The following is a 26,974-nucleotide window of genomic DNA, read 5'->3' on the forward strand; positions in this document are numbered from 1 at the left end:
GTTTAATAGTAGCACCTATGACAATGAGATTGCCACTTTCCACTCTTTCGATATTTACTTCGACTGACAACTATCATATGTATATTTTGTTTCTATCAAATACTGTCTAATTATTTATTTACTCACAACCTCTAATGTCGTCTATATTCCACTGATGTCGTTGCTAAAAAAAACTACAACTATTAATAGTGGTTTTGACCCCAACATCAAAATCCTGACTTTATTATGTGATTATTGCAAACTGAACAATTAACTCCTTAATACATATTTTGAATAAACCACATCAAATACTCCTTAAATACTCCTACTTGATCGATACTTCAACTTTCAATTAAATATTTAATTTTTTTTGTTTTCCAACCTTTTAACAATTATAATTAATATATCTTGATAGCTTACAACCACATACATATTCTTTGAAGCACAATAACCAAATATTTCGAGACATATCACAATCTCCTCGACGATTCACAAAAGTGCGTCAAAACAAAGATATAAGCACAATATCAATAATGTTTAGCCAGATTAATCTCCATTAATTAGCATTAGCAAACTCCATTAAGCATCTGTATAAAGGGCAGCTTTTAAAATAAGGAGGTGTACTTAACGACAAAAAGAGATGCCTCTAATCATCTTTTTCTTTTGTTTTTTACATCTTGGAAAAGGTCAAGGCATACCCCACCCCACCCCACCCCTCCCCTTCCTTGTTCATAATTTTCTTAATTTATTTAGTATATTATTCTATGACAAACGTTACTATCTGAGATGCTCCAAGACAATGTGGGTATCTACCCTTTTTTCACTTTCCTTAATGTGTTTTCACAAATTAAGATTAGACAAAACATAACCCCACAAAATTTCATCTCCTTTCAAGCATCCAATGTTGCCTTTTTAGCCTCAACTTTCATCCCTTTTTAGGACAACCTATTTTATCTAACCCCTTTCAATTTGTTTCTTTCGCCTTCTACACAGTACATTCCCATATACTAATATATACACACAATTAATATTAATTAGGATATAATGTAGTATTAATTTCTTTTGCACAAAACACACACACAGAGACATAGCCATTTCGATTTGCGTCCTAATTTGGTTTCTTGGATTGGATGAACATACATGGAGTGCCTTGACAGGCACCTCCAAAAAAATTAATAGTTTTTTCTTAACATCGATTTTCATGTATGTTTAAATAGGTAACAGTCCATTTGAATTTTAATAATATTTTAATCATTATTGAAGGCTTCCAAGGGAAAATATGCTCTTCAAAAATGTCAATAAAATATATTGGGTCAACAAGTAGTTGCCTATTCAAAATTAGTAGTAACCCGGACTCGTGAAGTGTGTGGAAAGTGGAATTAGAAAAGAATTATTAAAATGATAAATACAATATTCCGTATAGTCTTTAATATTAAAATGAACCCCAATAACTTTTTTTATAATTTGCAAATTACAGATTGATTGATTGATTCTAGTAATTGAGTAGATTACTTTATCTAATATTGAAAGTCTCGAATTGCCCAAACCTTTTGCCTTCACCTTTTCTCTTTCACTTTTTTGTTGACCTCAAACTCCAAAACTTCTTCCATTAGAATACTGGAAATGCATATTTCATGTTTTTTACTATCAGTATTTGGAATATTTTATTCTTAATCCACCCTGGCTATCTTGATTCATCAACACTATCACAATTACTCAGTTTCTCTCTCTCCAAGAGATGGTAAAAAACAATTGTTCTATTTCCAATTTTTTACTTATGTTTTCTTGTAGTTGTTGCTGTCAGCCTGTTACAGTCTGAATATACTAATATAAGACTGCAAATTGATATAATTAAATACCCTATTAATAGGTTGAGATTTAGGGGGAGATAAAAAATGAGATAATTCACTAATTATAGAAGTATATATTTGTCAGCAATTGACAATGTGATGGAGTGCCGGTCACCAACTCCCACTCACAACACAACGATTGAAAGGAATGTGGATTTGGAGCTTAGTTCTAATTTCTTGTCACCAAAATCTTTTCTTTTCTTATTCTATTTTATAGTAGTAGAAGTAACAAAAATTTAATCTTTTTATTTGTGGATTCAAATCACTACTACTATTTCAGTTCTTGGATTTCTTCTAATAGCAGCTATATATAGCAAAGTGCCACCTTTATTGCAGGGAGCGAGCGTCTACTTTTGTACACTTTTGTTGACATACTAGTATTAGACTTTCTTCCCTGAATTCAACAAAGGAGAATCAATCCCACACACGAAATCTCTGTCTTGCTACCACTTTTACTTCTTTTAACACCAAAAGCCATTGTTGCAGCACCAGATTTTTGTACCTTTTCTTTAGCAAAGAAGAGGCCCTCATAGTCAAAAGGGTCATTTTTTACTTGTGGGATGTCTATCTTTTGTGTGATGCTACTACTAAAACCTAGCATCAATGTGCTTGAAAAACTTGTGGGTTTTGACTGTAGCTGAGGTTTTTCAAGACCCCTTTTCGCTTGCGTTCTACACTCTAAAAAAATCTCAATCTTGACTTTGGAACAGAGCTTGTGAGTGGTAATGTCTCTTCTATACTTTCTTGGTTTTTTTTTTCAGTTTTGTTTACTTTTTAAACCTGCTTGTTGAGATTAAGTTTGATTTTTGCAGAGATGGCTTTTGAAGGGTTTAGCAGTAGTAAATGGCCTGGGCTGGTTAGACATCAACGTTCGAACAGGTAACTTTCTATTATTGCAGTGTTTACTTCTCTGTCCTTTTTGGCTAAATTTACCTTTGAAAAGTAATGAGTTTTGCAAGGGTTTGTAGCATAGGAGGATGGAGGGCTTTAAAGCTATATGCTTTGGTGTAGCATAGTAAATGTCATCGATTTCATAATGGCTTCTATCAATGTGGGTTGTATTTCTTGTCCGATACTATTCTCTTGCATATGCACTTTGGAAGAGTTGAGAAAGAAATCAGAGTGTGTGAATGTAGCTTCCAAGAGTGTGTGATCTTTCAGATTTTGAGAAGAGATTTTAAGATTGTGTGTTATCTGCTTGTTTCTCAATTTCATAGATTATTTGCACAACTGAATTTTCTGGTTGGACTCGTCTTTTCTGTTTTAAGTTTTAGAAGATAAATGCTATTTAGTCTTCTTTTAGATGAGTGAAAATATACAGCTAGCAATTTTATCACGCAAAATTTTGAGCCCTCTTGTGCCTCATTTACTACAATGGCAGCTTCCCAGATAGCAAAAGACTCGAGGAAGGTAGGCTGGTTGAATCTGCTGAAGCAGCTGCTGAAGGAAAGCTGGTAATTGTGAATCTGTGATTGATGTGTCTGTTGTTTTTTAAGGACTTGCGCAGACATGCTTTAGAGAGCTGATCGACGTTCTGTGTTGTCCTGTGTCATCTGATCTTGTTGTTCTTACAATTGTTTTCAGAATTTGCTATCTAACTTAGTTGTGTTCATGTTGATTTCTCTCCTTCCAGGATATGGATCCGTTAAATGGTTGTACCAACGACAACAAGGCATTATCATCAAATACTGAGATCCAACAATCTTTGAGGCGAGAGGTATTGGAGAATGTTGATTTCATCTGAAGTTCTGATTCGAGCTAATCTCCCGCACAACTATACCCATATCATATGAATCAGATGTTAATTTTTTGTACAGATACTGTGGTTACATGTTAACTTCTGTTGCTGTGCAGATATTGACGCTTGAAAAGAGATTACACGACCAAGTATCTGTTCGCTGTGCTCTTGAGAGGGCGCTTGGTTATCGAGCTTCTTCACATGATATTACTAATGAAGCCACAATTCCTAAGGTTGCTGGCCTCAATCTCTTGCCACATTGTTCTGTGCTTTATCTTCTTCCATCATTTGCTCGATCTCCCCTGTGAGATGTACTGAAACATTTTAGAGTAAAGAATTTTTCTTGTGGTCTTACTAATGAGTTTATTTGATTTCCAGCCTGCAACAGAACTCATTAGAGAAATTTCGGTCTTGGAGCTCGAAGTGGGGCATCTCGAACAATACCTTCTTTCACTCTATAGGAAAGCATTCGATCCTCAAGTTTCGACTGTCTCTCCATTAAAGAAAGACGACGAACTCAAATCGCCCTTAACAACGCCAAGGAGAAGGCGCTTAGATTTTTCAAAGTCGGATATTACACCAGCTATTGAAAATCCGACATCCTCAAATCTGAGGAAGGAAGCAAACTGTCTGTCTGAAGAGAAACTTGTAGACTCAGGTGTTCAACGCTCTCATTCTGCTCTATCTCAGCGCGCAGATCTTGCAAACAGAACCTCTCCCTCATCAGATGTCTTGGGAAAAGCTGTTCGTGCATGTCATTCTCAACCATTATCCATGATAGAGGTATTACTTTTTCCCCTGATCCCTAAAGCTATCATGTGATGATTTTCTGAGATAACATTTTTCACTAACAAATATCTGGAGATTACATTCTTTTTTGGATTGTCAAGTTCTCATTCTTGTCCATCTCAATTGTCCCACAACTATGGTTTTACAGTTAAACATACTTTCTAGTTTCTAGTTTAAACATTCAATGATACGCCAAAACTTGTTTGTTCTTACAGTATGCGCAGAACTCTTCTTCGAATGTAATCAGCTTGGCCGAGCATCTTGGGACCCGTATTTCTGATCATATTCCTGAAACTCCTAACAGACTGTCTGAAGATATGGTCAAGTGCATGTCCAGCATCTATTGCAAGCTTGCTGATCCTCCAGCAGCAAATCACGGCCTCTCATCTCCAGCTTCGTCTTTGTCATCTACAAGTGCATTTTCTCCTAAAGATCAATGTGACTTGTGGAGTCCGGGGTTCAGAAACGATTCTTCCTTTGATGTTCGGCTGGATAATCCGTTCCACGTTGAGGGGCTTAAAGATTTTAGCGGACCTTACAGCTCGATGGTTGAAGTAAACTGTATATACAGAGATAGTAAGAAATTGGGCGATATCGAGTTCTTGTTACAAAACTTTAGGTGAGATTCGTCGATTGAATTAAACAGAATTCATTCAAATCAACTGTTGATATAGACTTGTAGTCACTGACTTCATAACTTTGCAGGTCGCTTATTTCTCGATTGGAAGAGATAGACCCTAAAAAGATGACTCACGAGGAGAAGTTAGCGTTCTGGATTAATGTGCACAATGCTCTGGTGATGCATGTAAGGATATTACATACAATGTTTCTTTGAACAAAGTTTCTTACCAATCGTTTAACGACATCATGATCTGTTTTGTGAATAGGCATTTTTGGCATATGGTGTACCGCAGAATAACATTAAGCGGATGTTTCTACTCTTGAAGGTGAAAAAACAACTAATTTTTCCGATGAGGGTGGGCCGGAAAGTACATGATCTAATTCTTTTTCTTTTAACAGGCTGCCTACAACATCGGAGGTCAAATAGTAAGTGCTGATGTCATACAAAGCTCGATCCTGGGATGCAAACTGTCTCGTCCTGGACAGGTAAACGAAAGGCCGTGCTGGTGCCATCTTAACTGCACTTAGCTATTTTTGTTTACTCACCTTTTTTGTGTTTTTATCTCTATGTTTAGTGGCTGAGGTTGCTGCTTTCTTCGAAAACAAAATTTAAAGCTGGCGATGAACGACAAGCGTATGGTATAGAACGCAGCGAGCCCCTTCTGTACTTTGCACTCTCATCCGGCAGCCATTCAGATCCTGCGGTAATCATCTGTCTCTTCACAGAGATTACGATAGCTGGAAACGACTTATCATATTTGTTCACTTTTATTAGACTAGAGTTTTCGACATATAAGCATGGTCTGTTGTTGTTCAGGTTCGCATCTTCACGGCCAAAAGGGTGTTTCAAGAGCTGGAAGTAGCGAAAGAGGACTACATCCGAGCAACATTTGGCGTTCGCAAGGATCACAAGATCCTTCTCCCGAAGCTCGTGGAGTCCTTTGCCAAGGATTCAGGTCTACGCCAAGGAGATGTGCTGGAGATGATCCAACACTGTTTGCCAGACTCTCTAAGAAGGAGCATCAAGAAATGCCAGCAGCAGGCAAAAACATGGAAAAACATCATCGAATGGGTGGCGCATAGCTTCGCTTTCCGGTATCTCATTCTGAAGGATCTCACCAAGTAAATAATGGATGATGACTGGTTTCAAGAGAGGGTAGTTTGTGTTTAGTTGAATGGATGGATCTGAGGTGGAAATGTATGGTGGTTGAGAGATTCAGCTGATTTTTGTACATACACTTTTGCTGCACTTTTGGTATGTGGAGAAAACATGAGAGATATTTGTGAGCTGGCAGCTAACTGACAACCAACCAACCAACTTAACAGAACAACACTACTAACATGGACAACTAATACATATGATGCCATGGTGTCTCCATCTTCGTTGGTCGTATCAATCACCATGGTTGTATTGATTGAGTCTAGTTGGATTTATGATTCTAGATATTATGGAGTATTTGCGACAATATTGCATGGTTAAAATTAGAGTCGGTTATCAGTTTTGGTTGAACTTTGAAGAGGACCACATTTAAATTACCCAAAGATATGGACATAAAGTCGAAATTACAAAATGAGTATTCGTTTGTGATTATTACTGCTACGACCTTGTTTAGTAGTTAGATAGTACATAATAATTTATCTGGATTTAATATGTTAATGTAATAAATACTCCGTAAATGTTAGAGCCATCATGCTAAAGAAACTATCCTATCGAATGGCTATTGAACCTAGACTATCCTACGAGTGAGTATTTGATTTTCGGTTTGAATTTTTCCCCAAATCCAAACTTTGTGAAAATGAAAACTGAACTTGAACCGAATTATCGAAAACCAAAATCCAAATTGCAAAAACAAAACCCGAAAAATCAAAATTTACCAAAAATTTAAACTGAACCGAATCAATTTTAAATTTGGGTTTTGTGCAGATCAGATATTTGGTTTTCGGGTATTTGCACACCCCTATTATATATACCCTACAAAACAGAGCCTAATTATAGTTCAATGGGCCGTCCCTAACATTTTCCGGTTAACGGAATAATCAAGGATGCCCTGATTGCAAAAACTAAAAAGAATTATTCCCTCAGTTCATACAAATTTGGACATATCATGAACCACATCACATAAATTTTAATACTATAAGTAGCATTTTAATGGAGTATTAATGAAAAGAAGTTGAAATGCAGTCTCAAATAAGGCAATGTGTAGGAAAGCAATTAAATTGAAATCCAGTCAAATAGCAGAAGTAATTTTATTTATTATAATATAATAATCGAGGCGAACACAGAAATTGACGAAAGGAGTCGACAATAATGCAAAAAACTAGTAAGGTTTCTCACCGACAATGTTTCCGGGCGGATTATAAAAGCATATGGTCAAGGTGGAGTGGTCTTTGGGGCAGGCGGCCTGCGCGCAGCCGAGGTCCGTGGAATTCCTCCACACGACCTGCGTGTAGACCCCGCAGCGGTGTTCCGGCGGGCACGAGTTGTCGGCGTAGTTATAGAACTTCTTCTCCGCCACCCACGCCTCCACGGCGGCTTTCGGCGTCACGGCTAAGCCGCTGGCCCACAGCTGGTTGGCGCCGAATCGGCTCTTGCTGAGGTCGGCGAAGCTGCAGTTCTGCTTGTCGCGCTGCAGCCGCGCCGTCAGGCTCGCCGATTTCGCCAGCGCCTCGCTCCATTTCAGGGGACCCACGCCCACCTCGCCTCTCGCTTGGTTGTGCGCCGCTAAATACTCCGACGCGGGGGTCGGGCTCTGGGCGGAGCACTGCCACGTCACCAGGAGGAGAGCAGTTAATGCAATGCACGCTTTTAGCATCTTCATTTTCTGTTTTTTTTTTTAACTTCCGACTATGGGAAAGTGGGTTTATTTATTTATAGCGGATACCGACAATAGTTTCATTACATTATTCACTCTTCTTTTTCACCGTCGCTTGCATTTTTCACAATCTACCACTTATTCATTGCATCACATTTTGTAGTATTATTATTATCATTACAATTTATAGTTTTAATTTATTATGTATTTTTAAGAGAGGTCTAATTTGAAACTTTATTTATATATTGGAACAATTTCAACTTACTCCAACAAATCATTATTCATAGTATAGGAGTACATGACATTTCTTGAGAATATTACCAACTTGACATAACGAAAGCCAATTTCATAAAATACCAATTTTAGATTTCCTCAAATGTTAATTACTAGTAACTACTATGTGACATGTCAAGTATATGATTATGAATTTATGATAATCTCACACCTACTTATATATCAAAATATAATACTCACTTACGCGTACTATATGTTCAAACTACAATAGAAAGATACATTGTCCAGATTTGTTTAGATTGTGAATCTTGATTTTCTTCTATAAAAAATATATTGAAAAAAATTATGTGACGAGAATTTCACCATTTTATTTGTAGAAGAGACTAGTTTATTTAATTAATACTAGAATTTCACCATTTTATTTGTAGAAGAGACTAGTTTATTTAATTAATACTAGTAGTATATAATAAAATCGTATATTTTTTTTGCTTCATCTTGGGCTTTTAGTTGAGCTTAAATTGCATTGTTCTAACTTCTAAATCTCTTCATTTGTAGAAATTGAGGAAAGGACGCCATGGGCATGTGAGCGAAGAGGAAATGGCACTTTTATGGCCTTTTTAGGTGAGAAGCAAGAAGAGTATATACTTTATTTACACACCCCATGATGCATGAGGATATTTACTTGGTGTGCACACTATTATTAATTTATTAAAAGAAAAAGTGACCATTATCATTATTTATTTTATGGTGTACACACCCCATGATGAATAAAATTGATAAGATAGAGTATGAATAGATACTTTGGATTATTAGCTTTCGTGTATGATAAGATAGAGTATGAATAGATAATCTGGACTATTAACTTTTTTGTATGAATTGATTGGTACTCATATTATTTGTATAATAAGATAAGAGAGTGAATAGATTATCAACATTTGTATGAATTGATTGATTTTGGTGCATTGATAAATTGAAGGATAATAATTTCCAAATGCAAAAAGATTGAAATTTAATTAATTTTGAAAGATTATTTTATAAATTTTGTTTACTCCAAATTAAAGTATGATTAGCCAATCAACGTAGGAATAGATCAACTATCAAACAAATTCCATTCCCACTATCAAAAATTCAAAATGGTGCACTTTTGCTTTCAATAGAGGCCACAAATCTTTTTTTTTTGGAAAATATTTTTATTTCCAAGTCCGATCCAGTAGACAGAAGCCGCAAATCTTATCCCTTTTTAGGCAAATATTTTAAAGCTCCAAAATAACTTTTGATCTTCAAAGCATAAGTAATAATTATAAAATGATGAACATTTGTAACTCATAACATTACAATATGATCTATAGACTATACTAGCTACCTATAAAATATTCCACAGTTTTAATGGATGAAATGAGCATGATTTTTTCCAACCCTATGATTATATAATGTCATCGTCATTTTGAATGTTGTGGCAACTGTCCTCCAAAAAATAATAAGTCCATTTTATTTACCATTTTCATCTCTGTCCCCTAAAATTAAGCTACATTAATTTATATAAAAAAAATTCACAAGTTATTGCCCTTGATAATGTGAATCCTATATTCACTAACGTTATTCTAATCTTTTTTTCTTTATTAGCTTGTTACTATTAAAACTTGTACCACTTCAAAATGGAGTACTCCTATTTTTAGGGAAGGGAAATGAGTAGTAGTATGATTTATTTATCCTTGGTTGGGACAAACAAAGATTAGCCGTTGAATTAATATACTTGATTTTTAAAAATAAATTAGATAATGATTAATTAATGAAAAATAGTGATATTTAAAATTTCATTACCTGAATCTCTGTTAGTAAAAAACTGAAAATGACTTCCTACGCACCATAAGTGGGACAGAGCACATGAATGTGATGACTTTTTTTGTGTAAAGCAATGAACATTGTTTTATTTAACTTTGGCAGAGAGCCCATGTGACATTATGTGATACTATATCTTTTCTTATTAAATCTTTTCTATTTCTTCGTCTCCATATTTCTCTATTATACTTACAATACTAGAATAGAGAGCATGATCATCTTAATCTATGTTACAAAATTAGCTAGTTGCAGTATTAGGTTGAATTCCAGCATCCTAATTAATTTTGCATATTTAACTCTATTTTGAATTCCGTCAAAATAGAGTTTATCTATTTTTGAGTCAGGTTGTTACATGAAATGGAAATGAAATTCTATGAAACTGAATTAGAATAAATTAAAATTTAATTTTAATTTCAAATTTTTTTGTTTATATATTGTGTGTGCAAGATGTGTATTGGAGTGTGTATTATCTATTTGCGTAATGTAGAAAAGGCATTATTACAATCATAAATGTCATATATAGCACAACTTGAAAATGCATATATTTGTGTATTATTACAATCATAAATGTCATAATACATTTATCTAATAATGTATTATTGTAATACTATATGATTTGCATTTTTTTTTAAAATCTTGTGTAAGATTTTGGATATTATATCTATCAACTTATGTAATGTATTATTTGATTTTTAAAGAAAAAAAATCATTTGTTGTGTATTATTGTGATACTCAGATTTTGCAATAGAAATGTGTGTGTAACAGAAATAATATTGTTGTAAGATTCGTATAACTGAATTGATTCAAGTATTAAAAGCAAGTATATACTAGTATGATTGATCACAAAAAACAAAATATCATATTGTTTCACCTAAAGCAATGGGCGATCATGTTTTGGACTCAAGAACAGAGATTAAGGTTGAATATTAGCATCAAAATTTTGGGCTCCTTGGTTATGTTTTGGGCCGACATGTGTTGAGCTCTTTCAGTTAAAGTGTGGACTTCGACCCTTCTAAGTTAATATACTGGGCTCATTATTTGATTGGCTTATGATTAATCAACCCAAGAATTCGGGTTTAATTAAATCGCTCATAATTAGTATATTAATCTCAAGGACAAGAAATGAATATTGTTATGGACTAAATTGTACTCCTCAAACACACCCGGAAGCTGGTTACATTTTAGTCCACAACTTTATTTTCTACAAACTGGGCTTTTCTTAGTTTACAAAGATTAGCCTGATTTTACAAAATTTTACATATATTTTATTATATAGAGTATATAATTACACGAACCAAGTTTTGTTAAATAATACTCCCTCCGTCAACAAAGAATATGCACTTTGGGGATGACACATGTTTTAATGTAAAATTGGTAAAGTAGGAGAGACGTAGAGAGAAAATGTAATTAAAGTATTGTTAGTAGAGAATGTGTCTCACCTTATTAGAGAGAAAAGACTTTCTAAAATTAGAAAGTGCATATTATTATGAGACGGACTAAAAAGAAAAGAGTGCATATTCCTGTAGGACGGAGATAGTAGTACAAAAATGCTTGGTGCCTCAAAATTGTGAATGAGCAGAGGCGCACGCCCGCACGGGCTTAACTCAGTTGGTTCCTGGGTGGTAGATTGTCCCTAAGCAGACAGGATCGAATGCTGGCAGCCGCAGTGTGGGAGTTTCACCACTGTGGTGGCTCCTTGTGTGCTGGTTACCAGTGTAAGTTCCTCCCACCTAATGGGCCGCTGAGATACCGTGTTTGAACCCCTCCATAGCGATGTCGGGCCGGGTTATGGGGGCGCCTGGGGTGAGCGAATCACCTTTTGTCCCTAAGCAGAGGCGCACTAATACTAACTAGGGGCATTGGCACGTAGGGTCATGCTGCACAATTGTTTTGTTGAATAATGCGTCTGCACAAAATTTTGAGCGGCAAACAACCAGAGTAGAGCTAGGCAAAGGCTATAACTCTGCTACCCACTAAATTAAATTTCAATAATACTACTAACATTTTTTTATATATATACAAAGAAAAGCTCGAACTCATAGAAAGCGGTAAGAAAAAGTGTATTCAAGGGTGAACCGCAATGCAAACACAGAAGCCCAAACAAGAACTAAGCACAAAAGAGCAACTAATCGAGCAAACAAAGAAAATCATAACAACTAGATTATTCATTATTCCTAAAGTAGATCATAAACTCCAAACTAACGTAGATATGCACAAATCCATTCCAAACAACACAACTGAATAGATAAGACAACAGACAAGAGAAGAGAGTGACAAAAAACCCGTCTTCAACATCTACTCCAAGTCCAACCTATGATACAACTATAATACTAATATCTATCATCCGTGTAGCTTCCACTGAGAATTGCGTCCCAGTCCGAAGCCCCTGGATGACTTAGCATTTTTCTGTTTTTTTTTAAAAAAAGTTCCACTGAAAAGGGGCAATTCAATTTGTCTTGCATAAATGGCCTTCATTTTATATCATCGTGTCTGCTTGCATGTTTGAGTGCACTAAACATCACATCATCTCTACTTGATGATTAATTCTTCAAGGGATAATCTTAAGAAATAGTAGTACTTAGCCCATCCGCAACGCCGTCTTTTAACCGTCTCATCCCTTAACTATTCATGAGTCTCATTGTACTTTTCACTCCATCTATTAACTAAGGGACAGAACCTGCAACCCTCCATCTCTTATCTGTCTCTTAACCATCTCTTAATTTACTATTCATTCAATTTCATTTTTTATTTTTATTTCCAACAAATTCAATTAATAAAAACATATTTCATTAAATGAAATAAAATTACAACTTAAAATTCTTAAAAAATAAAAAAAAAACATAATTTAAAATCATAAAAAAAATGAAAATTACATAATTTAATTTCTTCCGCCAAATTTTGCCCAAATGTGCTCCATTAGATCATCTTGGAGTTGGGCGTGGGCGGTAGAATCACGTGTCCTTGCCCGAATAGACAACTGATCTTGCAAAGACGGATGCACTCCACTGTGAGGCGGACTACTTGCGGTAGAGCTTCCGGGGGTTTCAGGGTCGAACTAATTTCCCGCCTCAGGTCCTTCGTCGGCGACAATCATGTTGTGCAAGATTATGCACGTATACATGATGTCGACCATACTCTCCATGAACCACGTACGAGCCGGAGCTTTGATAATGTTGAAGCGCGCTTGAAGAACCCCGAACGCCCTCTCCACATCCTTGCGAGCAGCCACCTGCTTTTGCGCAAAAAGAGCCTGTTTTTCGTTCACCGGTATGTTGAACGTCTTCACGAAGGTTGGCCACTTCGGGTAGATACCGTCGGCAAGATAGTACCCCATTTTATACCGCCGGTTGTTAGCGATGAAGTTGATGGCCGGCGCTTTACCATCCAAAACTTCGGCGAAGAGGTCGGATTGGTTGAGCACATTGACGTCGTTGTTCGATCCGGGGACCCCGAAGTACGCATGTCAAATCCATAGCTGGTAGTCGGCAACGGCCTTGAGTATAACGGTGGGGTGGGTGCCTTTGTGGCCGCTCGTGTATGACCCGCTCCACGTCACAGGGCAATTCTTCCATTGTCAATGCATGCAATCGACGCTGCCAAGCATCTCGGGGAATCCGTGCACTTCTTCATGAAGGTGGAGCAGAAACTGACAATCTGTCGTGCTTGGCTTCCGGAGAAATTCGTCGGTGAAGGCTGCACGGACGCCTTTGTAGAATTGCATCAAGCACATTCTCCCAGTGTTTTCTCCAATGTGGAGGTATTCGTCGAACAAATCCGTCGTTTTTTCAGTCGCAAGCTGATGGATTGCTGCAGTACATTTCTGCAACGTCGTGTGGCTGGGACGGCCAACGGCGTCGAACCCTTCTTGGAAGAACTCTTCCCGGGCTGCCAATGTATTTGCGATGTGGAGAAATAGCGGTCGCCGCATGCGGAAACGGCGACGGAAGTAGGTGTCTCCCCATACCGGGTTATCACAGAAGTAGTCGCGTACTAACCTTGCGGCGGCTTCCTCCCGGGTACGATGGATGTAAGTCCGGGATGGTCTTTGGGGCGGCGCGGCTTCCTTCGCCTCCCTACGTCGATCTTCTTCAAGTGATTTGAGATGAAAATTGGAGAGGAAATGTAGGTAATTTGAGAAGAATAGATGTGTAATGAAGATGAAATAGGAGTATTTATAGTGTAAAAAAATAAAAAATAAAAATAAAAAAAAGGAAAATGACAGTTGAACGGTCATATGACCGTTTTCAATTTTTAATTTTTTTATTAAATAATTTTTTTTTAAAAAAATGATTTATTGCGTTAGGGTAACGAAGCCCACTCGCGGGTCGGCGAGTGGGCGTCACGCATGGCGCCGGAGCGCCCCACGTCGCGCAAGCGCGTGGCGAGACAGCTTGCGCGCCGTCTCGGAGAGACGGGCGTCTCGGTGGGCTGGGGACGAGACGGGACGCTGCAACGCGTCCCGCGTCCGTCTCGTCTCGGAGGGACGAGATAAGGGACACCCGCGAAACGCGTTGCGGGTGCCCTTAGTATTTTATAGTTGAATATGTTGTTTGTAGTTTGTCTTGTTGGTTTTTTGAGATTATCGTAGTATACTTTATGATTTAATTCCAGAGGAGACCAAGGAAGAATCATCATGATAGCATTCAAAGTAGGGCAAAAAACAAACAGAATGCCTAACTATCGTTTGGGCAATTAAGGTAGTAACCATACTCTGATATAATTACATGTTTGTTTGAATATATCTAACTTGCTGAGCGCCGTCATGGTTTTGAATCATTAATTAGGAGTACAAATTTAGGATTTCCTTTTTTCAAGTTATATAGTTTATACTACTACTATAATTTAATTCACTTCATCTTTCTTCAATAAGTAGTATTCATAATATATTCTGTCTCAATTTCTAAAAAGTAACACCAATTGATAATAATTTGTGCGAAAAAATGTGTCCCATAATATATCCTTGATCAACTTATCGATGAAATTAATGACGAAGTATATTTTGGTAGAATTGTCACAAAATTACTAACTTGAATAATCAGATAAGTTATCACAAATATAATCATCTACGATCGGTAAAAAACACTCGATTGTCTAAACTTATATAGCAAACATATCTCTTACTTTATGTTTGGCAAAATTAGCAATGCAAAATTAGCAATACCGAATTAAAAGAGGCGTCATAAATTATACTATCATTCATGGGATCATAAATTCATATTTAATGACACTGTTCAATCGTATTACTCAAAAGTTCATATGCATCATTGGCCACTACTTGAGGAGTTGAGGGTATATATATGTGGACCATTCTCACATTTATTATCAGCTTTTTTTTACTAGTGTTTTAAAATCATTATATACTACTCCCTCCGTCTCATATTAGATGTCACACTTTTCTTTTTGTTTGTCCCACAAAAGATGTCACATTTATTCTTTTGGAAAAAAGTTCCTTCACACATCAATTATAAAATTATATTTTCTCTCACCACTTAACACACAAAATAATATCTTCTAAAATTCTGTATCATTTCCTTAGTGTGATATTTATTATGGGACGGATGGATGGAGCATATAAAAGAGACTTGCTTAATCACATTTGATTTGTTTGTTATATAGTATGAGTATAAAGTGACACTACTATTGTAAAGCGTGTATTATTTTAAGATTAGTTAACGTTTTAAAATATACTATAATTAAATTATATAGTTGATATAAAACAATAATAATTTTGCATCTAATTAAATTCTTCAAAATCATAATATAACATATCTACTTCTCTTTCTATATATATATTTTATGCAGTAATATAAATTTCAAACTTTTACTAATATATGACATAAAATTTTAAGAAATAAGCATACACTTAAAAGACCCACATTATGTCTTGTTAATCTCTGTTACAAAATAATGATAAAAAATTGAGCACCGCGTATCTAATGATCAATTGGCCAAAAGTAAATAAAAATCGGCCATCCACGTCCCTATCTCAATACCGTCTCACTCCTTTAACTATTCATGGCCCACTGCACTTTTTACCCTATCTCTTAACTAAGAGACAACACCTGCAACCCTCTATCTCTTAACCATCTCATCCCTTACCTATTCATTCAATTTAATTTTTTTTATTTCCAACAAATTCAATTAATAAAAACACACTTCATTAAATAAAAGAAAATTACAATTTAAAATCCTAAAAAAAATAAAAAAAGACATAATTTAAAATACTAAAAATTAAAAATTGCACACTTAAATTATAAAAACTATTCCGCCTGCGAATCATTCCCCGAAGGCGGTGGGGGTGCACCCGTTTGAGACGGAATACCAAGTTGCACACTAGAAATAAAAATTGCACACTTAAATTTTAATTTTTTAATTTTTTTTTCCGGAAAATCAATTTAAAAAAAATTATTGCTGACCGCGAGTGGGCGTCACGCCTCACGCCAGAGCTCGCAGCTTCATCGAGGCGGAGGGACACGCGACGCAACGGGAAGGTTGCATCGCTATCTCGATGTTGGCTCGTCTCGCCGAGAAGAGTCTGAGCCCGCATCGAGCTAGCGATGCAGATGCTTTAATTATCGCCCAAGCTGCCACTTTATATTATGAAATCATTGCGAAAGATTACTTTAACTAAGTGCCAATAAATCATGGGTGCAAAAGTAATGACTTAAATATTATATTAACTGCTTTTTGGACTTTAGGCTATGCCATAACTCATGTAGATAGATGTATCAAGTTGTTGCAGCAAGTGGAATGTTGTTTGCACGAAGCTTCCGTCGATATAATGAACCCAATCCTAAACCATTCAAACCTACAAGGTTGTTTTCACAATTCATCTAATATCACGTGAAACCATTTATAATAAACATGCGAGTATACTCAAAACTAGGAGATACACAATCCCAAACCTAATTTATTGTTTGACATTAAGCACACTAAATTTATATATATGTATATTTGAATGAGGTCTTTTCAATAGGACAATGCGATTATATTTAATTTCATATGCTATATAATGAAAATAGCTAGACTCAATGCGATATATATGATAGTGGAGTGATTTACTTAAATTATCGCATTTAACTATTCACAATATGACATTAATATCCATTTAGGTTTCAAATTAATTAGATAAGAATGTCATATCCGGATTATAACTGTTAGGTGTCGATATTGTATGATACTAGTACTATTTAACATTCGATACTCATTTCACCAAAGCTTTTTCCACGTACTTATAATAGATTTTAAAAGAAACTAACAATATCAATACAACTTCTAAGGTTAACGTTATTATGGGTGATAAAAGGGGATGGGGGTGACGTTTAATAAATTTTGATAATTTCACACCCCATTTTGCTCCTATAGTCCTATTTGTTACACACATCCCAAGATATGTATTGCATTGGACTATTGGGGACATTTATAAACTTATAGTGCATAGAGTAATTATATTAATGATTCTTAAAACCATTCAAGTGGGTGATCAATCCAGCAACTTATTACATAGAGAGAAATGGAGGTATTATCTTAAACATCTGTTACATCCACTCTACCTAAAAAACCATGGGCATAATAGACAAATTATATTTTGTAATATAAGTTAATTTTACAAATATATCAATGGTTGCCATCCTCATTTTATTTTACCACATGATTGGCGTGCGCCATGATTAAGTTATACTCATCTTGGATATGTCCCATAACTCTTTTGGCCTTTCATCTTCGACAAAGCCTTTGGCCTTTAGTGGGGGTATATAATCAGTATGTTTCTTCTATACATTAGGAAAGAATCTTTTGACATTTGAGGACAAATACATTGTACCAAAGTGCTAGCCTCAATATTGAGCATTATTTCTCCTCAACCCAATTTTTTGTATGGGCATTCATAAATGTCTATCTCTTAAACTCGAACTAGCGTACGCAGCAAACAAAGTGTGACATACCAATTCAATCCATCTTATCACTTTCCTTTATTCTATTTTTATCTTTTCTCTTTTTCTGTCTATGATTATTTCGTTGATAATATGACAAGTCCAACATTCCTCCAAATAGATTAGTTTTTGAAAATTTGTTGCTTACCTAATTTACTACACAATTAAATTGGATAATGAGAAATCGAGAGTAGTTAAATCCTTCAACTTCTCAAAAGAAAATTTGTTCAAAATGTAACAAAATCGTACTCTCAACTCATCATTATGCACTATATTTACAGAATGAGATAACTGGTTTCCTAAAATGCCCCTACTCGGGTATCGCACTCAGCCGCGCCGTGACCTTCCCGCCGCCGGATCTCCTCCCATCAGATCTACAATTCACGCCGTTTCCAGCAGCCGCCTTCGCCGATTTTCTCAGATCATTCTCACCGGGAAACACGAGTATATTCCTCCGGGAACCGCATTTGTCGCCGCAACCGCTCTTCGTCAGAGCCGAGCTGGCCTTGACGGCCAATGCCGCCATCTCCTCCGCCTGAAGGCGGTGCCTAAGTTGGCTGAGCGGCAGCGCGAAGTATAGCTGGCCGGGCTGCAGCTCTTCGTCGTCGCTGACCGCCGATACGACGTCGTCGAAATCCATCTCGTCGGAATTGCAGATGAAAATCGCCGGATTCTTCTGTAATACGTAGGAGACCTTGACAGGATAGAGAAATTCCTGCAATCTTCCGTCGGCGAGTATCAGCTTCGCCGTAGCAACGGAGGTTGATTCGCACGAACTGCAAATACCCATTGTTTCTCTCTCTAGATCTCTCTCTGTTTAATTTCGGGGTTGCGTTGAAAATGGAAATGGTTGTGAGAAAGGAAGAGTGTTTGCATCATATATATATATAGGTGGAGAAACTGGACTACGCGACACGTCAGCAAGGGAAAATAAAAAAATGGAAAATAAAATGCCAATCTGTAAACTTTGTGTGACAGGTTGTATGTTGGCGCTATTAATTTCTTCCTTGAAATTACGCATTTTAGCTTCTTCATTTTTTTTTTCATTATTGTTATTTTTGTTGTGTTTTTATTATAAATTTTACTAGCAAGTACGAAGGTTCCAATGCATGACGCAAAAAGGAACACAAGCTAGTCGAATATTTTGTAATCCGAGTTTATCTTTTCATAATGATTTTAAATATTAGTAACTATTTTGTCATTTTTCGAAGATCAATATTGGATTACAATAATGGCCGCTCGAAAGAATATCACTTTAAATTAATTTGAGATTTTATATAGCTATATAGTAGTGGGACTGTATATATGATAACAATTTCCAATATGAAATTAGGTTATCGAGTTGTGCAAATACAGTGGATAACGTATCTGCCTAGTTGATATGAGCTTTTTTCTCTACTTTGCTATAAAAAAAAGTTCAACTAATTAGTTGAGCTGCGTGATGGCGAATTTAGACAAGTTATAAAGTAAGTCACATGATAATATAAATACTTTTTTGATAAGTTATTAGACGGTCAAACTCAAAGTTGCTTCCGAAAGTAATTTTAGGATGATTATCCATGGAAATTATACATAAATTTAAATGGAAACCATATCCACTTGATTTTAGTGTTAAGATCCCAAGTACAATATTTAGTACTTTATAGAACGGGAATTCTACCTGCAATAATATATCGGGAAAAAAGTCAATTAAAAGTAAAAGGAGAAAGATGAATTATGAATTGACTTTGATTTAATTAATTAAGAAAGAGAAAAATAAGATATAAGAAAATCAAAGCTGAAAATAACTGCATGCATTAATGCCGCTCTAGTCTCAAGTCTCATTGAATTTCCCTTTAATATGAGTAATGTTACATATAATAGTAACAAAATAAATTTAATTGTGGTATGTATAAGCGTACGCATAGGAAGGCATATCAAGCTTTAGTTATATTTTTTTAAATAACAATTGAACTTTAGATAATAAGTCCAATTATTTTGATCATAAATATGGTCATGTGTGCAAAGGGAGGCGAAAAGTTAAGCATACGAATTGAGTATAAATAATTCAAAGGGTTGAGTATTTTTATTCTCATGTAGATATTATGAAGTAATTTAGACTGTTAACTTGTATTATTCGAAATTATCATAATATATAATGCTTATTTTAAATATTAGTCACCGGGATATATACAAAGTAAATCGCACGCCATTCATATGAATTAAAATAGTTTGTATACTAGTTCTCGTATATGATGAATAACACTTTCACCCAGTGGCGGATCCAGGATCCGGAAATGGAGGGGGCGGAATATATAGTATTAGCTTGGTTTAGTGCGGACATGGCTATTTTTTTTATTGTTCGGGGCGACGCCGGAGGCAAACGGAGGGGGCGGACATGGTAAATTTACATCCCGATAAGGGAAAAATAGTCGCACGGAGGGGGCGACCGCCCCCTCCTGCCCCCCCCTAGATCCGCCACTGCAGTTTCACCAATAATCAACGTGCAATGACGTACATATATATATATATACATAGTTGAACATTTTTTTACTTTTGAAGCTCAGTCTGATCAAGTCAAGCACATAAATATGTTGGTATCAAATTCAAATAAATATTTATTGACATGAAACAACTTGGTTAGTGGAGAAGTAGAAAATTTGGAAAAGAAGCAAGATATAGTGAATGGATTCACGTGATATAATGGTGATATACTTAATGGTGGGTCTACATCACCAAACACCCACCTTAGGCCTTTTTTCAAATTTAGACACACCTTAATCTTATCGATTGAGTTGTGTAATACAATTAGTACTCCCTATTTAAAAAGTTTAAATTTTGATAGCTGGTTTTCAATTAGCTACAGGCATGAGAGCGACTGGAAATAGCAATTCTGATTCCTGATTGGTGGTTGATGGATAACGGTGTTATGGATTACACCAAGGGACAAAGACATTATCTAATGTTGTATTTAATTAATTAAAAAAATCTCAAAAAGTATAATCATAGATGTAGATGTAAAACCCTAGAAATGAATAATTTGGTGAGATAAGATAGGCTGGATCATTGGACCACACTGGGATCTGCAGTCAGTGGCTCAGTTAAATAATTTAGATGGACCACTTGATTATTTACTAAATAAGCTCATTTATTATTAGGTAAGGTTGAATAACTGTGTAAAAATTGAAGAAATAATAGCGATTTATACTTCTTGAAATAAGTCACAAGCTTTTCTGATCAAGTGTCCTTCAAGTTAAATCTAAGAATGAATGCAATTTATTGGTAGTTCGTAAAGTAATGAACATTAGAATTTGAATTTAAATCTAAATTAAAAAAATGTTTAGATTTGATTAATTATGAATTATCCGAAAGAAAAGAGTATCAAGTTAGTCAAACTTGAGCATGATAGTACATTATGTACCTAGATTAGAATGCAAGTCGCTCGAGCTCATCACATTACTAATTAATGAAAGCCTAACACATTTATTGGTTTATGAAAGTTAACCAATTTTATTGACATTCTACTTTTATCAGTAGTGGTGGACCCATGTAGGATCTCATGACCTCCACGACATCCACGATCTAATTAGTGATGATGTAAGCCACGACCTAATTAGTGATGATGTAAGCCACGACCTAGTTAGTGGTGATGCAAGCCACGATCTTAGTTCAATGTATAAATAGAACTTAGATCAGATAGACTAGGGAAGAGAAAGAGAGCTCTCTAGACATCAAATATCATATAGCAAGTCTGTATTTGTAAGCTGTAAACCAGATCAAGCAATACAATCTTGCCCTCCTTTCTTCCCGTGGATGTAGATTTACCTCAGTAAATCGAACCACGCCGAACTCTTTGGTAATGCCGAACTGATACTCTTCCTTGGGCTTTGGGCTGATGGGCCGTCACTGCTATTGGGCTTGTTTAGTACGTACCCCATCACTACCCCCCCCGAAAAGCGAAGTGAATCACTTCGGCGAAGCGAGTCACTTCGGCATTCTGGATAAAGGTACGGGGGAGGCTGACGTCAGGGGACGTGCCTTGCGCGTGACTGCATTAAATGCGACAGTAAAATCCGGCCGTTGAATCCTGAAAAGGTGGGATTCGAAACGGTGCGATGATTTTGAAATCTTCTCCGAATCTGATAAATACGTCCTTTCTTCATCAGTTGAACACTTTTGCTATTGCTGCTTTTGCATTCTCTCTCTTTTGCGTAAAAATTTCCTTCCGCTTTCAAGAATTTCTTCAGAATTTCTTCAGACTTTCAAAGAGTAAGAACTATGTCTTCTTCTTCTTCTTCTGAGTCAGGTAGCGGTAGGAAAGGGGATAAGGGGTCTTCTAGCCGGAAAGAATCCGGGGAGAAGACCGTAGAGTATTTTCACAGCATCTTGAGTAAGGATACTGTGATATCCTTACACGAAAAATATTTTTTTCCTGGGGGGAAGGTTGCGATTCCCGACGACCTTCATAGGGCTGACTCGCCGCCGGAGGGTTACGCCACCGTTTATGAAGCCGGCTTGGAATGCGGGCTTCGTTTCCCTCTTCCCCCTGCCTTTGTAGAGCTGCTAGATTTTTTTCAACTCCCTTTAGGTCAGGTGACTCCGAACTCTTGGAGGCACTTATCGGCCTTTGCTGCCGAACTGCGTAGGCTAGATAAGGATCTGTCTCTGAGGGCAATCCTTAATTTCTTCCAGTTTAAGAGGAAGGGATCTTGGTTTTACTTGATCCCTTTACAGCCCTTTAGAGCCTTTTGTAAAACCAAATGGCCGAAATGGCAAAATCGCTACTTTTTTTATAATAGGACTTCGGCTTCGGACTTTTCCTGGAGAGGGCCGAAGTCCGTTATTCCTCATCCTCGGGTAGAACCGTTGGACGAGCTCGAGGCCGAGCTCAATAAGATTCCCATGATTAGGAAGCAGTACTCGGAGTCTGAGCTCGTCAAGGGCGACTTCGTGTTCGACTCCTCGTCTTCGGACGAAGAGACTGAGGGTGAGGATTTCTTTTTTATGCATTACTGCCTTGACGACGAAAACTAACCTTGTTTTCTTGCTTTTTGGCAGTGAACTTGCTAAACAAGCTCGGTCGCAAATCCTCCGAATCTAAGGAACCGGAGAGGCCGAAAACCACCAGCTCGGCGTCTGATGCCGAGAAGAATCCGAAGAGGCAAAAGACCTCTTCGGATCCAAAGAAGCCGGAGTCGACTTCGGCAAGGAGGAAGGGGAGGATTCAGAAACCCCCAAGAGCGCCAGAGAAAGACGTGGTCTTGGCGCCTCCTTCGGAACATATCTGTGAGCCCTTTTTATGGCCCACGGACTTCGCCGAGGTGAATTCTCTTCTTGATTTTCTGGCCTTGCTTTTTTCCTGTATTTTTTGTGGCCCCTCGGTTGACTTTTTCCTTTTTCCATTTTCAGAGGAACGATATGCTCTCCAAGCTCGTCGCCGTTGAACTCTCCAAAGCGTCCAACGATTATGCTGAGATGCAGAGGAAGTTGGCGGCTGCTCGTCACCAGGCCGAACAGGCTAAGGCAGACTTTGAGAAGGCCAGAGCTGCTAGGATCTCGGCCCAGGATGAAGCCCAGTTTGCCAAAAACCAGCTCGTCATCCAGCGAGAGCAGACGAAACGGAGGGATGCTGCCGCCGTGGTTGCCCAAGGGGAGGTTCTCCGTGCTTTCGCGGAGAAACTCTTTCTGAGCAACCAATTTTCGGCCTTTGTCGGTGATCTGCTGAAACTGATGACCGATAATGCCGAGCAGGGGCCCGAAGTCGTCCTGCCGCTGTACGGTCGAGAGATAGCAGCTCGTCTCCAGAGTCTGCCGCTCCTTGAGGAGCTTGCTTCGTCCTCGGTCTTGCTTTCTGCTGACCGAGTTCGTAGTTGCCGAGCTGACTGGGACGAGAATATGGAGGCTATCTTTGCCTCCTTAGGGCCAGTTTCACCCGCTCCAATTTTCCACGGAGAGGGTGAGACCGAGCAGCTTGATCAGCAGACCGGAGACAGGCAGGCCGAGCAAGAGGTGCTGCTGATCGGTGATGGGGGCACCGAGCAGGCTGGGGGGAGCAGGGAGGCCGAGGCTGAAGCTGAGGCAGACAAGGAGAAGGAAGCTGAACCTCACCGAGGAGCCGGAGACGAAGCTGGCGGAGTATGATTTCATCTCCCTTCTCTTAGTTTAGTTTCTTCCTTGTTGTAAAATGGCCTTGAAGCCCTCCTTGTGTAAAAATTTTTTTTTCTTATGAATGAAAAAATTCTTCTTTCTGCACTTGTGTCTTCGTATAGCTTTTCGTACTCTCTTTTACTCCTGTTGTGGTTTACTACCTGCTCAGTAAACTGAAATGCCGAACTGACATAGGCTGCTTTGTATTCTTAACTCTTAAGGAGCTGGAGGTACTTCACTGGAAGCGGCTGTACTCTTCCGCTTTAGACGAAGCTGAGAAAAAAGCCATAGCTGACCAGATGAAGAATGACGAACTCTTGGCTTGTTTAGTGAAGCTGGAGGCCGACAATAAGGACTTAGAGTCCGAAAAGAAAGATCTGGAGGCCGAACTGAATACTGCTGTCGCTGAGAGGACTGCGTATGAGGATTTCATCTGCGGACGCGGGGGAATGAGCATATCTGAAGTTCAGAATCAAGTTGATGAACTGTGGGAGGAGCTTCATGTACTCCGGAGGAACAATGCGCTGGAGAGCTCGGCTTGCCAACAAGTTGTGAAATCATTGCGGCGCTGGGCTTCTCGGTACGACATCGTTCTTTCCCGGCGTCCTTCAATCGAGAGATTCCTTAGGCATTTCCCGCCAACAGATGCTCATACTCCAGCTCAAACCTCTGATCCACTTGCTCAAAATCCTACTCCAAATCAGCAACGAACTCAAGAGCAACCGGAAACGTCAAGACGAGAACGGACTCAGGAGCAACCGGAAACGTCAAGACAAGGACGGACTGAAGTTCGTAGAGGAGCTGTGATTATGAGTGAGCAAGATCAACAAATGCTTCGTGAAGAGACTCTTCGCCGCCGAGGTGCCAGTACTTCCCGGACTCAAGGAAGAGGCGGTAGGTTGATCAGAGCATCTCGTCGACCTGCTTATTCTTCAGCTGCCCGGAACGCCCGAACTCGGCTTCACGAGGATTTTGTGAATAGATGGCTCAACTTTAGCAACCATGGACAGTAGAATAGTCCTTTGTAATGGCGTAACGCCTTCTCGTAGGGCAGCAGAATTATATGCCGAACAAGATTTAATAAATGAAATCTTCATTTCGCTTCTATCACTGCGTATTTACAGCTCAGCGAAAAAATTTCATCGTGCTCGTCCTCGGTCTTATGAAGTAAACTTCTTTGACCGGACTCGTCCTCGGTCTTATGAAGTAAGCTTCTTTGACCGGACTCGTCTTTGGTTTTATGAAGTAAACTTCTTTGACCGGACTTGGTCCTCGGTCTTATGAAATAAACTTCTTTGACCGGACTCGTCTTTGGTCTTATGAAGTAAACTTCTTTGACCGGACTCGTCTTTGGTCTTATGAAGTAAATTTCTTTGACCGGACTAAGCTTGTGTCCTAATTTGGCGAGTTTTATCGCTCGGATCGGACTTTCCCTTGTCCTAATTTGGCGAGTTTTATCGCGTGGATCGGACTTTCCCTTGTCCTAATTCGGCGAGTTTTATCGCGTGGATCGGACTTTCCCTTGTCCTAATTCGGCGAGTTTTATCGCGTGGATCGGACTTTCCCTTTGTTGCAGTTCGTTTCAGACGGACTGCTTGTTTCTTAAGCTGAATTGTGGTCTTGTATCCTCCTTAGAAGCTTGGACTCACAATCGTTGGCTTATATATGTTCTAAAAAGGGGATCAGCCTTCGAAGAACAAAATACCTCAGTAACATTTGTAAGAGACGACACGCACATAGACAGACAAAACGCACATAGACAAACATGAAAAACAAGTAAAAAACAAAGAAAGCACATACCCCTAGGACCGAACTAGACACAAGACTGACTGACCGGACTGTCTGTTACAAATGGAACTTTTTGAGGTTGGAAATGTACCATGTTCGGGGTACTTGTTCTCCTGACATGTGAGTCAATTTGTAAGACCCTTTGCCGAGGACTTCTGACACCCGATATGGACCTTCCCATGTGGGTTCGAGTTTGCCCAGCTTTTCTGCTCGGCTTACTTCGTTGTTTCTCAAGACGAGATCTCCCACTTGAAATTGCAGCTTTTTCACCCTTTGGTTATAATACCGGGCTACTTGCTCCTTGTACTTGGCTGCTTTTATGCAGGCCAATTCTCTTCTTTCTTCGGCCAGATCTAGTTCGGCTCTCAGTCCGTCATCACTCATTTCTGAGGAGAAATTTAGAGTTCGGGGACTGGGTACGCCGATCTCAACCGGAATCACGGCGGGCGGGCGGCTTCTCAGGATTGAGACGTGGCCCCAATCGGTCTTGCACCGGAGTCCTTTGAATCCTTTCAAAAGGAGTTCGGCGAGGATGTCCCTGATCGCCAAAAGGAGTTCGGCGAGGATGTCCCTGATTGCTATGATCGGGCTTCCTCCCGTCTCCTCGGGATGAGCTGTCTAAAGACCGTTTGCGACGGTCTGCCTCATCGGCACGGGAGAACTGGTCCGCAATGTCCCACATCTCTTGAGCTGTTTGCGGACTGCATTCCACGAGCTTTCTGTAGAGAGCTCCGGGCAGGATTCCATTTTGGAATGCCGAAATGATAAGTAGATCATTGAGATCATCTACTTGTAGGCATTCCTTGTGGAACCTCGTCATAAAGTCGCTGATCTTTTCGTCGCGACCTTGACGTGTAGAAAGCAGCTGAGCCGAAGTGATTCGGGCTTCCGCTTTCTGAAAGAACCTCCTGTGGAAAGCATCCATTAGATCTCGGTAAGATCTAATGCTGCCTTGGGGGAGGCTATCGAACCACCTTCTTGCGTTCCCGATAAGCAGCTCGGGAAACAGCTTGCACATATGGACCTCATTGAGACCCTGGTTCGCCATGTTATACTGATAGCGTCCCAGGAAGTCATGAGGATTCACTAACCCGTCATAAGTCATCGACGGAGTTCGGTAGTTCTGTGGCAAGGGAGTTCGGGTGATATCGTCCGAGAACGGAGTCTTCAATGCTCCGTACATGGCGAACCCGACATCTCTTCGGTATGGAGGAGATGGAGTTCTCCTGTGATTCCGGTACCGAGGAGGAACAGGAACATGTCGGG

General features: G+C 38.5%; 3 protein-coding genes across 3 annotated transcripts; 1 reads left to right on the forward strand and 2 right to left on the reverse strand.

Annotated features, from left to right (window-relative positions):
- Nucleotides 1–1,954: 1,954 nt before the first annotated feature.
- LOC121772733 lies at nucleotides 1,955–6,257 on the forward strand. The gene is made up of 12 exons (XM_042169942.1): nucleotides 1,955–2,551; nucleotides 2,642–2,708; nucleotides 3,211–3,283; nucleotides 3,463–3,546; nucleotides 3,684–3,800; nucleotides 3,946–4,350; nucleotides 4,572–4,975; nucleotides 5,062–5,161; nucleotides 5,244–5,303; nucleotides 5,377–5,463; nucleotides 5,553–5,681; nucleotides 5,795–6,257. Exons 2-12 carry the CDS (start codon nucleotides 2,644–2,646, stop codon nucleotides 6,101–6,103), a joined length of 1,833 nt encoding a protein of 610 aa, XP_042025876.1. The 5' UTR covers nucleotides 1,955–2,551; nucleotides 2,642–2,643; the 3' UTR covers nucleotides 6,104–6,257.
- A 953-nt stretch (nucleotides 6,258–7,210) lies between these two features.
- Nucleotides 7,211–7,828, reverse strand: LOC121772734 (STS14 protein-like). Its single transcript, XM_042169943.1, has one exon. The coding sequence runs from the start codon at nucleotides 7,794–7,796 to the stop codon at nucleotides 7,296–7,298; it is 501 nt and encodes a 166-aa protein (XP_042025877.1). The 5' UTR covers nucleotides 7,797–7,828; the 3' UTR covers nucleotides 7,211–7,295.
- A 10,174-nt stretch (nucleotides 7,829–18,002) lies between these two features.
- LOC121771047 lies at nucleotides 18,003–18,632 on the reverse strand. Its single transcript, XM_042167844.1, has one exon. It carries the CDS (start codon nucleotides 18,582–18,584, stop codon nucleotides 18,105–18,107), a length of 480 nt encoding a protein of 159 aa, XP_042023778.1. The 5' UTR covers nucleotides 18,585–18,632; the 3' UTR covers nucleotides 18,003–18,104.
- Nucleotides 18,633–26,974: the final 8,342 nt, after the last annotated feature.

This window comes from Salvia splendens, chromosome 16 (genome assembly GCF_004379255.2).
Source record: "Salvia splendens isolate huo1 chromosome 16, SspV2, whole genome shotgun sequence".
Taxonomy (NCBI): domain Eukaryota; kingdom Viridiplantae; phylum Streptophyta; class Magnoliopsida; order Lamiales; family Lamiaceae; genus Salvia; species Salvia splendens.